This window comes from Rhinoderma darwinii, chromosome 3, assembly GCF_050947455.1.
Source record: "Rhinoderma darwinii isolate aRhiDar2 chromosome 3, aRhiDar2.hap1, whole genome shotgun sequence".
Taxonomy (NCBI): Eukaryota; Metazoa; Chordata; class Amphibia; order Anura; family Rhinodermatidae; genus Rhinoderma; species Rhinoderma darwinii.
The window spans coordinates 367,054,824-367,071,413 of NC_134689.1; the positions used below are offsets into that span (position 1 = coordinate 367,054,824).

Consider the following 16,590-nt stretch of genomic DNA (forward strand, 5'->3'; position numbering starts at 1 on the left):
TAGACCTGCATTGTCAAACATCCATCACCCAAATACACATAGATATGTGACGACCATGTTTTGTAATGCTGATCGCTGTGTGCAGTCATCTCTTAAAGAGAACCCGTCACCTGCCCAAAAAGCTGCAGCTGGCATCGAAGTTAGATTACAGACGCCTCACAGATACTGCCGCTTTTTTTACATTTTTTTTTTTCTTCTAGCCCCCACCATTGCTGAGATATCAGTGCTGTTCATTTTGGTGCCCGACATGCAAATAAGGCCTTTGACTGTCAGGTGGGCCAGTATCACCTGGTAACCGCCCACTTGCCAGTCAAAGGCCTTATTTGTGTATCGGACACCAGTACTAACGGCCCCGATATCTCGAGTACGGCGGGGGCTAGAAGTAAAAATGAAAGCATCAGAATCTGTGAGGCGCCTGCCATCTAACAGATGTCAACTGCTGTTTTTTGGGCAGGTGACCGGTCCTCTTTAATAAATAACTGGGGTACAACAGGATCTGTAGTTTCAGAAAAAAAGCCGTCACATACACTGAAGCCCACACATGGCTGCTCAGCACCATAAATATTGGGGACAGCACAGCAGCGGCCAGTACAGAATAAGTCTCTTATAGAATGCCTTACTGCAACACTGATTTTGTAAAGCTGCTCCTATCAATTCACTGGCAGGAATAGTAAAATATGAGTTGGGTGTAGGAGTCGTGTACATTATGTTTTCCTAGTCCTTGGAGTTGTTTGTGCTCGTGCTCCATTGCCAGGAAACTTTTAGGCACCTGCTCTGCCATTACCCAGCCTGATATCTGGAGACCGGAGTACTGGCAGCAGACATGGCGCCCTCTCGTAGGCAATGCAGACATTTTATTTCTAATAAATTATTTTATTTGAACAAATGAATAACTTCATGTCATGACATTGGAGAGAGTGCTATTTATCTATGACCAGAATTAAAATAATTTCTTCTGAAAACAAATATAAACTAGATACAATTACAGCTGCAGAAATGTTTCCGCTTCTAAAGTAACCGATTCTGGGCAGTGTGACAACTTCACGTACGCCCTGGTGCAGCGCATTTCAAAAGCGGCAAAGTGGATGAGATTTGAACAATTCTCATTCACACGCTTCATAAAAAATCTGCCAAAAACCTTTCTTAAATAGACCTGCAGTGTGGTTTTTTTAATCCGCAGCTTGTCAATTTAGGTTTTGGAATCGCTGGTTTTCTGTTGCGGGTTTTCCCTATTGAATTGAATGGGGAGGTAAAACCAGCAAAAAAAAAGCAAACGTTGCAATTTTTGCGTTCGAAAAGCTGCGATTCTGCCTCGAAAATCAGAAAAAGATGATACCCAGATTTCTATGCTTCTGTGTGCAGCCCGGCCTCCAGGGATGACGTCTGATTCCATGTGATCGCTGCAGCGGTTACATAACATGAAACGTCGTCCCCGGAGGCCGGGCTGCAGGACGTCAGAGGCCACGGCTTTTTATTTTTTTACCTGCTGTTTTCTGCAATGGGCGTTCTCGATAAACTGCACCACAATTTGGTGCGCTGTTTCGCCTGGAACTCCCTGTGGACTCCGCGGCGGATACACTGGGTACTTTTATGCAGCGTCCGCCCAGTGTGAACATACACGAACACTGGGACTTGTAGTTTTCAGGACGAATTTCGAACCAGAGTAGTAGAACAATTCTGAGGTGTCTCTCGTATCGGGCTCTGGAGGCTGGAATAATGTGTAGTATCTGGGGTAATTGTACTACTTGTTGCCTACTCTTTACTGCATATAAGGCACTTGCCACCCTAAATAAAGCATGTGCTTGTTATCTGGAATGTCCAGCTTCTGTCTAGATTTTATATATGTCAGATTTTTACTTTCGCATATTTCCAAACAGCAAGAAGTTTCCTGCAAGTGGCCAGGAATGGAAGCGTCTCACTCCAGTGAGGAGGTCAGTGCGGATCCATCACTCGGCTTCACAGTACCCAGAGATGGTGCAGGAACGTGATACGGTGGTGTCCTCTTTGGAAGAGCTCCTAGACCAGGTTGATACAGATGCCTACTTGTATATGAGGAATGACGCACTGCCGGAGGAGGCAGACCACAATGTCATGAGCTTGATAAAGAAAGACCCCACAGAGGGTCAACATGAAAGACCAGTATGAAGATTGCCGCGACTTATCATGTCTACCCAGCAGTATGTAGAGGTCTGTCTGCTCAGGACTGAAATCTCTGGCCACTTTCATTAAACAGATACTTGCACAAATAGTGATTAGGATCATTATCTTCTATAATAACGCGCTGTCCGTAACACGCTAATATATAATATAGCAGCAGATATTGCCATAGAGCCATCTGCATGAGAGACATGTTAACGTTTTATTTTTTGTTTAAGTAAAATATTGCTTTAGGTCTCATGCACACGACCAGAAGGGTTTTTACTGCCCGCAAATACTGATCCGATGGCTGCGGATACACATATCGTAGCTGTCCGCCATTGCGGAAGCGCCCATAGACTAATATGGGCGAGTCCGTGCCGCAATTGCGGACAAGAATAGGACATGTTCTATGTTTTGCTGATCATTTCTACGGGCCGGAAGCGTATCCATTAATATATGGAGAGGTGTTTGTGGCTAATATAACTGAATTACGGATCCGTAATTACGGATGAAAACTACGGTTGTGTGCACGGGGCCTTATTTTGCACTTGTGTTTTTACTATAATTGGAGGTGGAATGCAATCCTAGGATCGTATTGTAAATGTGTACAATCCAGTGTTATGAAATACCATTTTTTTGCCACTTACCTTGCATATTGGTTCATTGCAATTATTTTTTTATTAAAGTTTTAAAGAACATTTTTTTTTTCTGTGAATATTTGTCTGTTCTAAACTAAGGCAATAAATACATTCTGAAAATCAAGCTGTATAAAATGCAAAAGCAGAAAGGGTGTTGGGCTCTGTTCACACTTGGTTATTGCCATCCGTTGAAGTATACGTCGGGAGGATTTTCCAACAGAAGGCTAGGACATAGGCCGCTGTATAGGCAAATAGTCGCATACACGTACCAAAAAAATAAAATGTACACTGCTCTGAATATTTTCTTTTGGGACATAGCAGGGCCGGCCACTTGATGAGTCGTATTGTCATCAAAGAAGGCCGAGCAACTAGACTTCCGGTTCCCCAGCTGCGCTATAAAAATTCATGAAAATCTCAGAATCACCTCGACGGGGGACCGGAATGTATATTAGCGAGTACACTCACATACTGTAGGTTTTGGGCACCACATAACTCCTTTAAGTTTTGCCACTTTTTCTGCCACACAAGAAAATGCCACAAATAAGACAAGGGCTAGTAATATGGATGAGGCAGAGTCCAGTTCTTTCTTTTACAAGGGAGGGTCCCTAACAACAATGACTGATTCGCCTTCTGGGGCACAGAGGCCAGTCCAAGGGGGAGACAGTGAGGTTTTGGGAAGTAGGAAGGCTGGTGTGCAAACAAGCGGTTACAATCCGCGTAATATGATGGAGGGCTGGAATTTATCCTCCCACAATCGCAGGCATTTAAGTCTTTCAATTATTGCCAAAGCAAGATATGAGAATGAGATCTAAGTTCCATAGGCAAAGCCACTGATGTGCGCCGCTTTTTAGACCGAACTCCCTGTATGTATAGAACTGTAATATGTTGCTAATAAATACAAATTAAAGGCTAATGTACACGGCCGTATTTCAGCTCCGTGCAGTAGTCGTATATTTAGTGCCAGGAACGGGATCGGATCCTGTGAAATCAAGAAAGCCTTTCCCAAGCTGTACTTGGCTAGAACTACACGTCTCGGATGGTACTGTGTTGCAGCTTCCAGCATCGCAACGGCAATAATGTGTCTGATACGTGTCCTGTGCAGGTATGTCTGAACCTCTACAGGGAATAGAGCAGCGGAAGTTTACTCCATGTAGGATGGACCTGTCCCAAGGAGAGACAATCATTTACTGTGGATAACCGCAGCGGACAACTTACCGTCCGAACGCACCCACTAGTGTACCTGGCATGTACAACCAGACAAGGTGAGCGCTTCTAATCCTGACAAGCTCACGTATAAACCTGTTGGATTTACTGCACGATGTGGCGCCCGATGCCCCTCTATTTTCTCCTTTAGATACTAACCATTTACTGTTAACAAGTAGCTGAAGCAGCAAAACAGACCAGACCGGACCCTGAATTTTGAATTTGCACGCGTCTTCTGGTTTAGTTTTGTTTTTTGCCCGTTTTTTTGGGGGACAAGAACGCTGTGTCCAGATTTTACTTTAAAATCTCCAGTAAGGTAAAAGAGAGCATGTATACTCAGCGTTCTGGTGTTTTTATAGCATTTTTGGGGTCGCAAAACCGCCTGTACAAAATATCAAATAGAAAATAAGCCACCAAAACAGCATGTAAAAGCTCCATAAAAAGCTTGAATCTCGTGGAGTATTTTTACATGCGTTTTTAAACGCTGAAAAAAAAAAAAGTGTGTGAAGGAGGCCTTAAAGGCTATGGAAACCTTTTTTTTTTTTCTGTTTATTAAATCAATGTTTTATGTGTCTATAAACATTTTTTTGAATTGTCTTTTATTAAAAGTTCTTTTTGTTTTTCCGGTACAGCTACTATGTATCCTCTATACACATATACGCTGTATCATTCGCTATCAACCGAGTCTGTCCGTGATGTGATGGCTTGGCTGAGAGCGGGACACACACAGGATCACCATACTATCGATCACATCCAAGTTCATCATCTTAGATGTGATCAATATTATGGTGATCCTGTGTGTAAAACACACACACGACCCGCTCCCAGCCGAGCCGCCAGTTCATTTCACTGACTGATTCGTCTGATAGTGAACGCTGTATAGAGGAGTTATAGGAGCTGTATCGGAACTAAAGAAAAGTTTTACTAAAAAAGTCATATCAAAAAATAATTAGAATGACATAAAACATTGATTTGAAGTAGGAGGAAAATAAAAAAAAAATTAAAATTAAAATGTGATGCTTTGTGAATGTTTTTATTTTCGGACAATACTACAATAAGTTATACATGCTTTTTAAAATCTTTGTTCATGGGAAAATTTTTATCAAATTCTATTATCCGTTTATCTAAGAAAAGCCGTTGTTGATTTTATAAAACGGAAAAACACGAACGATATATAAGTAATATCCCATAACTACTGTAAGTAATGGTTCAATGTTTGCTGGAGGCCACTCCGTTTATGTAGCGCTCCTGCTGATTATATACGGGCTATATACAGGTTATATACGGGTTAGGGTGCCTGTACACACAGCGGCTCGGCCGCATCGGTTTTTGGCAGAGTATTCTCAACCAGGCAACCTGTTTCCTCATCTGTACTCATGACTAGATCTCTGGTACCTAGAAAATGGACGTTATGTCTCCATTGTGACTGTGATAGGATCACTTTAACCCTCCTAAAAATTCTGCACTTAAAACTAACACCCAATATTAAAATAAGATACTTTAAATGAACAATGTAAACTCGAATTCTACTTTTTACAATAGTTCTTCATCTCACAGCTTGAAATGTAATCGATTAGTAGTTATTGTTATTAGTTAGTAGTTATTTTCATTGAACACTAGAGGGCAGCATTCAAAAAATTCAGTCCCGTTGGAATCAAGGGATGAAAACCCAACAAGTATTTAACTTGACGTCTTCGGTTATCAGAAAGTTCAGTAAAAAACGGATTTTCCCATTATAGTTGGGCATTAGTGAATCTTTTAGGCTCCCTGTCGGCAGCCAAATGTCTTCAGGCCTATTAGCGACATGCGCACAGCTGACCACCCCAGATCTCTGTGATCTTGTAGATCCTTCATTCTCTCATTGACTAGAAATTCTTCTAGTATATAATATACTCTACCAAGACTTCTAGTCCACAGGCCAGGTAAAGGAAGATGGGACCCAGTTCTGAATACCCTGAATGGCAATCCATGGGGATGTTAGACTACAGATAGATTTGCTGTCCAGGAGTATGGAAAGACTGAGTGACCAGCTCTGTGGCAGCCATATTGGTGGTAACCAAGTGTCAATAGGAAAAAAATATATCTATGAAATGGATAAATAGAACAACTTGACAGAAGAGGACGACTCAGGAATTTATACTTCGATTTGATTTTGTTAATTATTATTTTGGGGACTATTATCGGCAATGATTTCAGTGCAACAAATATGCCCATTTATACCGAGTGCATGTAGACCTGGCATAATACGGTTTAAAACAGTGGTACACATTTTACAAGTGCTGTCTAATAGTTAGATAGTGTGAACTTACACCAGGCACGCACAAAATGCACCAAATTTATCACCGTGGTGCATGATCATATTGGCGCATCTTGCATGACCTGGTTGACAATTTTCCTTATAAAACCTTTGATTTGGTTTATGTGCCGGTATTTTGGTGCACATTGGCACGTTTTAAGACACGCCCCCTTTCCAAGCTATGCCTATGCTTGATAAGCCACACCCCTTTTCAAAGAACTCATCAAAAGGGTGTCTAGTAAGGTGCAAACATACAAAATGTTGTGATTTTCTCAACACTTTGTAGACCTAGACACCGTAGTAAATCTGCCCGTGTTCTGTAAACTGAGCTTCCTTCCTGTAACAACTACGACTCCAACTTTTTGTTACAAACATTTTGTAAACATATTGGACCTTATTTATCAAAACTAATAGAAACATTGTCCTTGTTACCCACAGCAACCCATCAGGGCTCAGGGTTGGTTTTTTTTCATAAACTGGAAAAATAAAAACTCCAGATTGGTTGCTACGGGCAACAAGGCCAATTTTTGTGTTTGGCAGTTTTGATAAATAAGGCCCCGATATGTAAGTATTGCCCCTCTGTGCCATCAGTTGTGTAGTACGGAGTATCTACACTGATCTAATCCTACATTATGTGCACGTCCCTGTGTTAGCTGTTCAGTACTAATACCGCGTGATACTTGAGGTATTTAATACAGCATGATACTTGAGGTATTTCTGTCGGTTTCAGGCCTTAATACTGGCGAGTCCTGAAGGCTTAGCCTGGCGGTATTTACCAGCTGCAGCCAATCGTCTTGAACCTGTGAGCAGAAGAGAAAGTAGTGCCCGGTTATTTTCACCTATACAACACCTGCGTTCAAAACCACCATCTATCCCGCTAAATGAAAGCAATTAAAGTATACCATTTTTTTATAATGATGGTCAATAGCAGAAGGATTCAAACATTGGTAGACATTTCCACAAAATACATTTGAATTGGTCCAAGATTTTTTTTCTCTATTGGTACCATTTTGGGGTACACGGGACTTTTTTTAGCACTTTTTTTTGGGAGATGAGGTGACAAAACACCAGCGATACTGGCGGTTTTTTACGGCACTCACATTTTGACTTTTACAGATGCGGTGATACCAGTTATGTTACATTTTTGGCGGAAATAGGAAAAGTGGGGTTTTTGGAACTTTTTTTTACCCCAGTCCTGATATTTGCTGTAAAAAGTCCAAACTATTACAATAAAAATGAAACCGCCAGAATTGCTGTTTTATGGTCCCTTCATCTCCCATAAAAAGTTTCATGTACCCTAACGTACATGAGACAATGGTACCAATAGAAACTACAGCTCGCCCAACAAAAAATAAGCCCGCATACCGCTCCATCAACGGAAAAAAATGAAGATGACGGAGATGAAGTGACCATGAAACAGCAATTCTGGCGGTTGAATTTTTTATGGGGTTCACCGTGCGGTAAAAATGGCATATTAACTTTATTCTGCAGATCAATACAATTACGGCGAAACCAAATTTATATACTTTTTGTTCTACTTTTACAACGAAAAAACGGATTTAAATTTAAGTTTTGCGCAATATTCTAACAATCAGTTTTTTCCTCGCAAAAGTAGCATAACAAAAAAAACTGTATAAATTTGGTATCACCGTAATTGTATTGACCCGCAGAATAAAGTTGACATGCTGTTCTTACCGCGCGGTGAACGCTATAAAAACAAACCCCCCCCCCCCCCCCAAAGATTGATTGAATTGCTGTTTTTTTTTTCCTATTCCACACCACAAAGCATTTTTTTTACGTTTCCCACTACATTATATGGTACTATCAATGGTGTGAAAATCTACAACTTGTCCCGCAATAAAACAAGCCCTCATACAACTATATCGACAGAAAAATAAAAAAGTTATGGCTTTTGGAAGGTGGCGAGGAAAAACTAAAGTGAAAATCCGAAAAATGGCTGAAGCGTGAATGGGTTAACTGTGCTCTACTTTATTTTAACAGTCCCCTAGGGATCCACCGTTGGATCGCTAGCACAATATACTCCAATACTAAAGTATTGCAGTATATCGTGATTCTGACAGGCTCCAGTACAAAGATTGCAGATGTGGGGCCTTTATTAGAGGGCCCCATGCTGTCATGACAACCATCGGCACCCCACGATCGCATCGCGGGGGAGCCAATGGAACATCAGAGGGGTTGCCCTCCTGTTTCAAATGGCTTAGATACCGCAGTCGCTATTGAACATAGCATCTAACAGGTTAAACTAGCGGAATCCTGCTTGTTAAACTAAAGTGTCGGCTGTAGAATACAGCCGACACGCTCTTTCTATGTATCAGGCTCAACCATATGTTAGGCTGTGTTCACATCTGCATTGGACACTCCATTAAGGAGCCGGCGTCACACGTTCTGTCAAATATCCTGGAAAAAGTAGTGGAGCATGTCATGTACAGAGATGACCCAGCCAGGAGCAGTGCTGTCGAATCTATTTCAGAAGCAGCAGGACAACCAGCTACGTACAAGAGTTACACAAACTACAGTAGCAAAATGGTATGACATTTTTAATGCAGACTATTTAAAAAGTTACTTAATTTTACATTTAGGAAGCAAACAAAAACAAAAATATTCAGTGCAAAGGTTGCCCATAGCCGACAGAGATGTAGCATTTTTTGGTTTTGTTGTGGCGGCCATTTATGCATAAGTGACAACAATAAGTGCAGCCAATCTTAGGAACTGATGGTAAACGTGTCCCACTAAATCAAAAGTAACAAGTCTACAAGGACTGTAATGCTCCTGTTCCTCCAAAATTGCCCCAAAAGTTGCTGTAATGCCACTATTTTACATACATCGTTACTCACATTTTCCCTTTTGATGTATTTCAGATGTTGCCCAAGAATCTTGCTGGCATCTGCTCCATCCACACTTACGTGGTCCACTGTGGATTCATGTGGCATCTGGAAAGTGTTAACAAATGAGGGGTGATCAATGGGGAAGTCTTGGAGTACCAGTAACCATCAGTAGCAGTGTTAACGCTGAGACTTATTTAGAAGCTTCCATTTCCTATTTTTACTTTTCCTTATTAAACTTTGCCGCCTCCGTGTATATCAAAGATGAAATTGGCCTTGAAATATGTTGCCCAGCAAAAAAAAAATTTTGGGGGGGGGGGGGGGAGATTTCCAAGTGCATTAATGCCCACAACAGACAGCAATATTCCCTCTCCATCCGCTATTACACTCACTTATCCATTATAGTGGCTTAGTGCTCAATACATAGTATTTCTGTTGGTCTCGGGTGATGAAGAGATTAATATTGATATCCATTATCCATGTTGATCTAGGGATGGTTGGGGGTTAATATCCAATATGCCTGCAGGTCTTTGGTGGTTTACTGAGTAATACTTGAATGTAAGTTTATATTATATGGTTGAGGGGTTAATGGTGGTTGTCTCGGGCAGGAACACTAACCTATAATTGAATTTAAATATTCCCAGAATTTCATTTCAATAATACATAAGGGATGAATATGCCAAAAAACGATCAACTGAAAACTCCCATAATATTTTCCTGATTGTATGTGATTACTATGTGACATATGTATGGGATCTCCTAGGTGCACATAGTCAGGGCTTTGTCCAGATACATACCATTACAGGTAGGGCTCGGAACACATAGCTGATGGGATAGTACAGGAGGTTCAGGAAGGAGGCAGCATACAGATCAGCATAACGCATTAGCTGGCTTGAGAATAGCGTCTGCCGGGATCCACTGCGGAACAGGCTGCCCATCTTCCCGTAACACATGTCCATCTCTTGTGTCATTTTCTGCGTGTGGAAGGCAAAAAAAAAAAAAGAATGTCGTCATCATCATCAAGAGATGCATTCATTAGTGTTGAGCTAGGACTCCAGGTGGCCATAGTCAAATCGGTTCATCTAATCGAAATTGTTTTGAGACACTACATACTAAATGAGAGGACAGCACTGCTATAAATGGCAAGTAATGGTCGAAGGCCCGGGCTAGCGATAGGCAGGGCCATATTTGAGTTTGTGCTGCCCTAGGCACTATTAGGTCTGACGCCCCCAATAACGCAGCTTTTCCGCCGCAAAAATCACATGTGCTAATTGTTGTGGGTTTTACCTCCCCAATGAATTCAAGAGGGAAAACATGTAACAGAAAACCAGCAATCCCGCAGCAGGTCAATTTATGAACGGTTTTTCGGTGGGTTTTTTATGCAGCGTGTGGATGAGATTTGTTCCAATATCATCCACTCTGCTACTACTGTGTTATGCTGCAGATTTTTCGCAATGAAATTAGTTACGTATAATCCGCAGTGTTTATGCTATGTGTGGACATACCCTAAAAGAAATGCTCAGTGCTACCCCATTAACATTCCCTCCCCTGCCCCCCACATGAACACTGGGGCCCATTTCCCCTATTATTGATCAGGTCACAGTTTATTATTCTTTAGAAAAAACAAACACTCCTGCAGCGGCCCCCATTCCCGACTGGAGCAAAAAACGCCCTGACGGTTACCTCAGTACATCTTCCTACTTTCAAAAGTAGGCTAATGAACTGAGGTAACCTGGGACTATGTGATGTCAATTAATCAATGACAGCTTAGAGCTGTCACTGCTTAGTTTACGGTCACAGACCCAGGAAGGTAAGTATAATAATCGGTTTGCTTTTTTTGTGTGTTTTTTTTTTTTACAGGTTTGGTTGTTGGAATACGTAGGATTCGAGGACTACTTTGATGGCGGCATTTTTATTTTCAGTAAATTGGTTAACGAAGGTTGTGTGGGGGGCCTTTATTTCAATCAAATATTTTTTCTGTGTAGGCTTTTTTTAAACTTCATTACTACTGCCGATCACAGCTCCCAATTCCTCAATATTCGTCCAATAAGAGACAGCACTCCAAATAGTGGTGGAAAAAACGGCTTTTTATTAGCCCCTGTGCGACGTTTTGGCTCTTTACATGGAGCCTTTCTCAAGCATGCTTGAGAAAGGCTCCATGTAAAGAGCCAAAACGTCGCACAAGGGCTAATAAAAAGCCGTTTTTTCACCACTATTTGGAGTGCTGTCTCTTATTGGACGAATAGATAGATAGATAGATAGATAGATAGATAGATAGATAGATAGATAGATAGAATGCAGGTAATTGAGTTGCAGGCAGAAGAGGGAACACAGTACCTGAATCTGATTCTGAATGGAGCTGATATTTGGTTGCTCACTGCTGCCGCTGTCAAACTGCCTGCAGGAAACAGAATTACACATGGTTAATTAGACTTTATTATAGAATACAGGTTTATTAGTAGAGAGATGATGAAAAAATGATAACCGTTAAACGCATGTAAGTTTGTGGGTCAAATGGAGTCAGCTTTATAAAATGTGTATATACTAGTGAGTGGAATAGATCCACTGAACAACTGAAAAGAAAGCATATTTCATCTCAGCCAGTCAGCAGCTCTGAATAGGGTCATGTGACGTACACATGACTCCTCAGAAACCAGTCACAAACTGCATCACATGACCCTTTTCAAAGCTGCTGACTGGCCGAGAATAATACACCATGTGACTCCACAAAATGAGATCAACCTGATCCAGAATTCAAGGATGCGGCACACTCCTGCAGGATTGTGTGGTAGCCCCGTCAGTAGCTCCACCAATCAGTGTTGTCATGTGCTCTTGCGGCAGCACTGATTGAAGGCGTACATGTTTATATAGTGTAATGAGCAGATGTCACTATTAGGGTATGTTCACACGGCGGGGGTCCGTAACGGCTGAAATTACGGGGATGTTTCAGCCTGAAAACATCCCCGTAATTTCAGCCGTACCGGCATGTGCAGGCGCTTGAACGCCGCGTCCATTACGGCCGTAATTAGCGCTGCTATTCATTGGAGTCAATGAATAGCGGCTCCAATTACGGCCAAAGAAGTGACAGGTCACTTCTTCTACGCGGGCGTCTATTTACGCGCCGTCATTTGACAGCGGCGCGTAAATATACGCCTCGTGTGAACAGACAAACGTCTGCCCATTGCTTTCAATGGGCAGATGTTTGTCAGCGCTATTGAGGCGCTATTTTCGGGCGTAATTCGGGGCAAAAACGCCCGATTTACGTCCGTAAATAGGCCGTGTGAACATACCCTTACATATTCAATAGATGAAGAAACACCTTTCGTAAACTTACTCGTGCAGCTGACCAAGAAAGATGTCCAGATTTTTCAATTCATTGAAAAGCTCTGAAAAACAACATGATGTTATAAAATGTTTGTATTTCTAAATATATTGTCAGAATCGTGGAAAATCAAGGCAACCTCTTTGATGTGAGCAGGTCCCCCAGTGTACAACTAGTGATTGCAGGGGGTGGGGGGCTGCTTTTAAGACCCCGATAGAAACTGATCATTTATTCTCCGCACATAGAAGTTATAGGTCATTCATAAAGGGGTCTTAGATGGATCCCCTATAATAAAAACCCTTTTACGTTATACTACATAAATACAAACCACATTGTCCAATAGACCGGTACTCACCACTCTTCTCAGTCCAGATGTTCAGCTCTTTGGCCAGTTCAGGCACCACTAGAAACGTTCTCCATCCTTGTCTTTTTTTAGACTTCAAGATGTCTCCAAAGATGTGGTCCCCCACATAGAGGATGTCTTTTCCTTTCACCCCGAGTAGGTCACATACAATGTCAGAAGAGCCTGAGAAGAAGAACATCACCAATCACAGGCTGAACAAAACCATTCGTATGATGCCAGCAGTGACCAGTACACCTACCTCCTGAGTACACTGCGCAGTGCTGGTGGGGTCCTGTGTAGGTTCCAATTCTTAGGTTGCCATTATCCTAAAATAACAGTAGCGGGAGGGCACAAATTAGGCATTAACGAAAAAAATATACCCCAGTCCATTTCTACAGCCAATCAAACACTGGGAAACAACTGTATATAATATGGGCACACTAATATTACACACACAGACATAACATCATGTTTAGCAGAGCCAAATGTGTCTTTCAGAAAACTGGAATTCTTCAAAACGACCACAAGAGGACAGTAGATCTCAAAACAAAATAGTGTTGTGCTGAGTAAGGCCCCATGCACACGAACGTGCTTTTGCGGCAGCAATTCCCCTGAAAATCTACGGGAGAATTGCGGCCCCATTAATTTCTATGGGCCCATGCACATGACCGTGGTTTCCACGGTCCGTGCATGGCCCAGGCTCATAGAAAATAATGGACGCGGCCATGTGCACGGCCCGCGATTTGCGGGCGGCTCGCGGGTGACACTCTGCGGCTGGCCGACCCGAAAATCATGACCGTTCACATGGCTACAGTCGTGTGCATGAGGCCTTAGGCCCCATGCACACGAACGTGTTTTTGCGGCCGCAATTTCCCCGAAAATCCACGGGAGAATTGCGGCCCCATTCTTTTCTATGGGGCCATGCACACGACCGTAGTTTTTATGGTCCGTGCATGGCCCGGGAACCCGCACCGCAGAAAGAACGGGCATGTCCTATTACGGACATCTTCTGCGGTCCGGGCTCATTGTAAACAATGACGGCGGCCATGTGCATGTCCCGCGATTTGCGGGCGGCCCGCGGCTGACAGTCCGCAGCCGGCCGACCCGAAAATCACGGCCGTGCACACGGCTACGGTCGTGTGCATGAGGCCTAAGGCTATTTTCACATCTGCCTCAGGTCATTCTATTGTTCTGCTCGTCAGAGGAGCAGAACAAGGGTATGGCGGGCTCAAAGGTTCCGTTGCAACGCGGACACCACTGGTGGTTGACGCAACCCATTGACGTTAATGGATTCCATCGGCTTTCTGTCTGGGTATCTGTGGTTTTACCGGAAACAATAGCGCAGCATGCTATCCGGTAATCTCCGCTGGATCTGCAACGGAGACCAATAACTAAGCCTCCAGGTTGTAGACCAACATTGGTCTCCGCACTTTCCCTCATCCCCATCGGGCTGTTGTAGATCCATAGTTGAAATTGCTATATGTTACAGGTCTTTATGCAGCTCCAATCATTACCTATAAAATATCAGTTACTTGAAAGAAGGGAGTTGTGATATGGATTCTGTGCATTGAACCAGTTAAACATTTTCTGAGCCACAGTTCGTGCGTTTAGTGCCTTTTCCACCCCCATCTCCATCCTCAGTATGAAAGTGACTATAGAGGGATAAAAAATGGAGCTTGTACCGTGTTGACTTGACGAAGAACAGTTCCTTCTGCAAAGAAGAGTGGTTTCCTTGTATCCACAACAATCAGATCAAAAAAAGACCGCCATGTTTTCTTCTTGGGGTCATACTAACCGAAGAAAGCAGAGAAATAGAAACGGTAAAGGGGCATTCTGGTTTCAGCAAATAAATGTATAATACTTTAATGGACTGCCTGGGGGCAGCTGTTACAGCGAGACTGGGAACATTATGTTTTTACAGACAGTTACTGTACATGTTACTTTTTTTTTAATGGAAAAAATCATTCCAATCAAAGCAAAATAAAGCCCTGCTAACCCCATAATTATTGGGTTTTCTCTACACATAAGTTATGCTCAATGGCGGATTATCATATGGGTGGTTCGGGTAGCCGTCCGGGGCACGAACCACACAATCTTAAAAAACGATGGTCCCACTTCCAACTGAATCAGGGCAATTACGCAACGAATCTGCACCAATATTTGCATATTTGACAGGCAATTCAGACGTTGCAGATATCACAGCGGACTTGCCGCAGATTTCTGTTTTTGCATTGCAAAGGCTGAAATCCGCAGTGAAATTCCGCTGCTTCTCCGCAACATAATGTGCTGCTGTGGAGGGAAAATTCTGCACCGCAGCCTGATTTCCACCGTTAGTTTCTGCAACGTCTGAACTAAGTTTCCTAAAAATGTATAGAAACAAATGTAAAAAACTTCTGACCGTGGCCTAATTCTGAATGGGTATCTACCACAGAACTAGGCCACTTATCTTTTCCAGATCCCTGAACAACAGATTGTCAACCCTTGTTAGGCCTCCTTCACACACAGAATTTTTCTTGCAATATGAAATGTTTTAAAAATTGCTTCTAAAAATGCCAGCGTTATTAAAATGTAATATGCTTTTTTTAGTGGCAGGTTTCAGTGGGTGCCATTTTGTGCGTGCTTTTTTCCTGGCCGTTCTGAAATCCTATAGAGAACCTATGAGAAAATGCCCGAAAAAACACCATACCCAGAGCATGCCACTGATCACAAAATTGCGTCAAAAATGCCACAAACCAAAATGCAGTTGTGTGTATTGCATTTCATATCTTATTACAGACTTTAATGTAGCATCTGGCTGCACTAAAAAAAAACGCATTAAAAAACACTGCAAAATGCTGTGTGCGAATCCAGCCTTAGAGCTGTAAGTTCTTGTCCACACATAGCGGAATTGCTGCATTTTATCCGTCCGGAATTGCGGACGGCAAAAATGCAGAATACAATAGCAGCAAAGTGGGTAAGATTTAACAAATTTCATCTACGCGCTGCATAAAAATTCCTACCGGAAATTGACCTGCAGCACGTATATTTCGGACCGCAGCACGTAAGTTCCTGCTGCGGAAAGTGGACAGAATTGCTGCGTTTTTCAGAGGATCGATGAAATGAACGAGCAGAAGCGCTCACCCATGCGCTTTGCCTCTTCGGCTGCGATCAGCAATGCTAGTATGTCTAAAGATGGATTCACATAGAAAGTCTATGAGCGCATCCATAGCCTAATAATCTGCTCATAAACTTTCTATGTGAGCCCATCTTCAGGCATACTAGGATTGCCGATCGCAGCCATTTGTTTCAGTGATAGGTGCGGGTTTTAGGGCCCAGACCCCCACTGATCAAAACTGCTGACGTCAAAAAATTTCTGAAATGACGGTTACTCTTTAAAGAGACTGTCACCACATTATAAGTGCCCTATCTCCTACATAATCTGATCGGCGCTGTAATGTAGATAACAACAGTGGTTTAAATTTTGAAAAACAATAATTTTTGAGCAAGTTATGAGCAATTTTAGATTTATGCTAATTTGTTTCTTAATAGACAACTGGGCGTGTTTTTAGTTTTTACCAACTCGGCGTTGTAGAGAGAAGTGTATGACGCTGACCAATCAGTGACCAATCAGCGTCATACACGTCTCTCCATTCATTTTTAGCAGTACTCGCAACACAGCGTGATCTCGCGAGATCATGCTGTGCTGTCACATACTGCCACATTAACTTTACCCAAGTGTCTTGAGAGTGAATAGACATGGTCTCCAGTAAAGCTTGGTCACAGCTTGAACAGTGTTTGACACCCAGCTCTTATAGATCTCTGAATGG

The 16,590-nt window shown here is 42.4% G+C and overlaps 2 protein-coding genes across 8 annotated transcripts in view; one reads left to right on the forward strand and one right to left on the reverse strand.

Annotated features, from left to right (window-relative positions):
* CKAP2L (cytoskeleton associated protein 2 like) overlaps window positions 1-2,837 on the forward strand; it is a 25,211-nt gene extending 22,374 nt beyond the window's left edge. The window contains exon 9 of the mRNA XM_075858608.1: window positions 1,878-2,837. Within this exon, the coding sequence (XP_075714723.1) occupies window positions 1,878-2,145 (268 nt within the window). The 3' untranslated portion in view covers window positions 2,146-2,837. The remainder of the gene's footprint in view (window positions 1-1,877) is intronic.
* LOC142749968 (cytosolic purine 5'-nucleotidase-like) overlaps window positions 477-16,590 on the reverse strand; it is a 63,090-nt gene continuing 46,976 nt past the window's right edge. For all 7 annotated transcript variants that reach the window (XM_075858611.1, XM_075858615.1, XM_075858614.1 and 4 more), the window contains 8 exons: window positions 14,467-14,574; window positions 13,044-13,110; window positions 12,797-12,967; window positions 12,454-12,505; window positions 11,457-11,517; window positions 9,917-10,093; window positions 9,132-9,227; window positions 477-7,076 (listed from right to left, as the gene is read on the reverse strand). In XM_075858611.1, coding sequence (XP_075714726.1) covers window positions 6,966-7,076; window positions 9,132-9,227; window positions 9,917-10,093; window positions 11,457-11,517; window positions 12,454-12,505; window positions 12,797-12,967; window positions 13,044-13,110; window positions 14,467-14,574 — 843 coding nt within the window. In that variant the 3' untranslated portion in view covers window positions 477-6,965. The remainder of the gene's footprint in view (window positions 7,077-9,131; window positions 9,228-9,916; window positions 10,094-11,456; window positions 11,518-12,453; window positions 12,506-12,796; window positions 12,968-13,043; window positions 13,111-14,466; window positions 14,575-16,590) is intronic.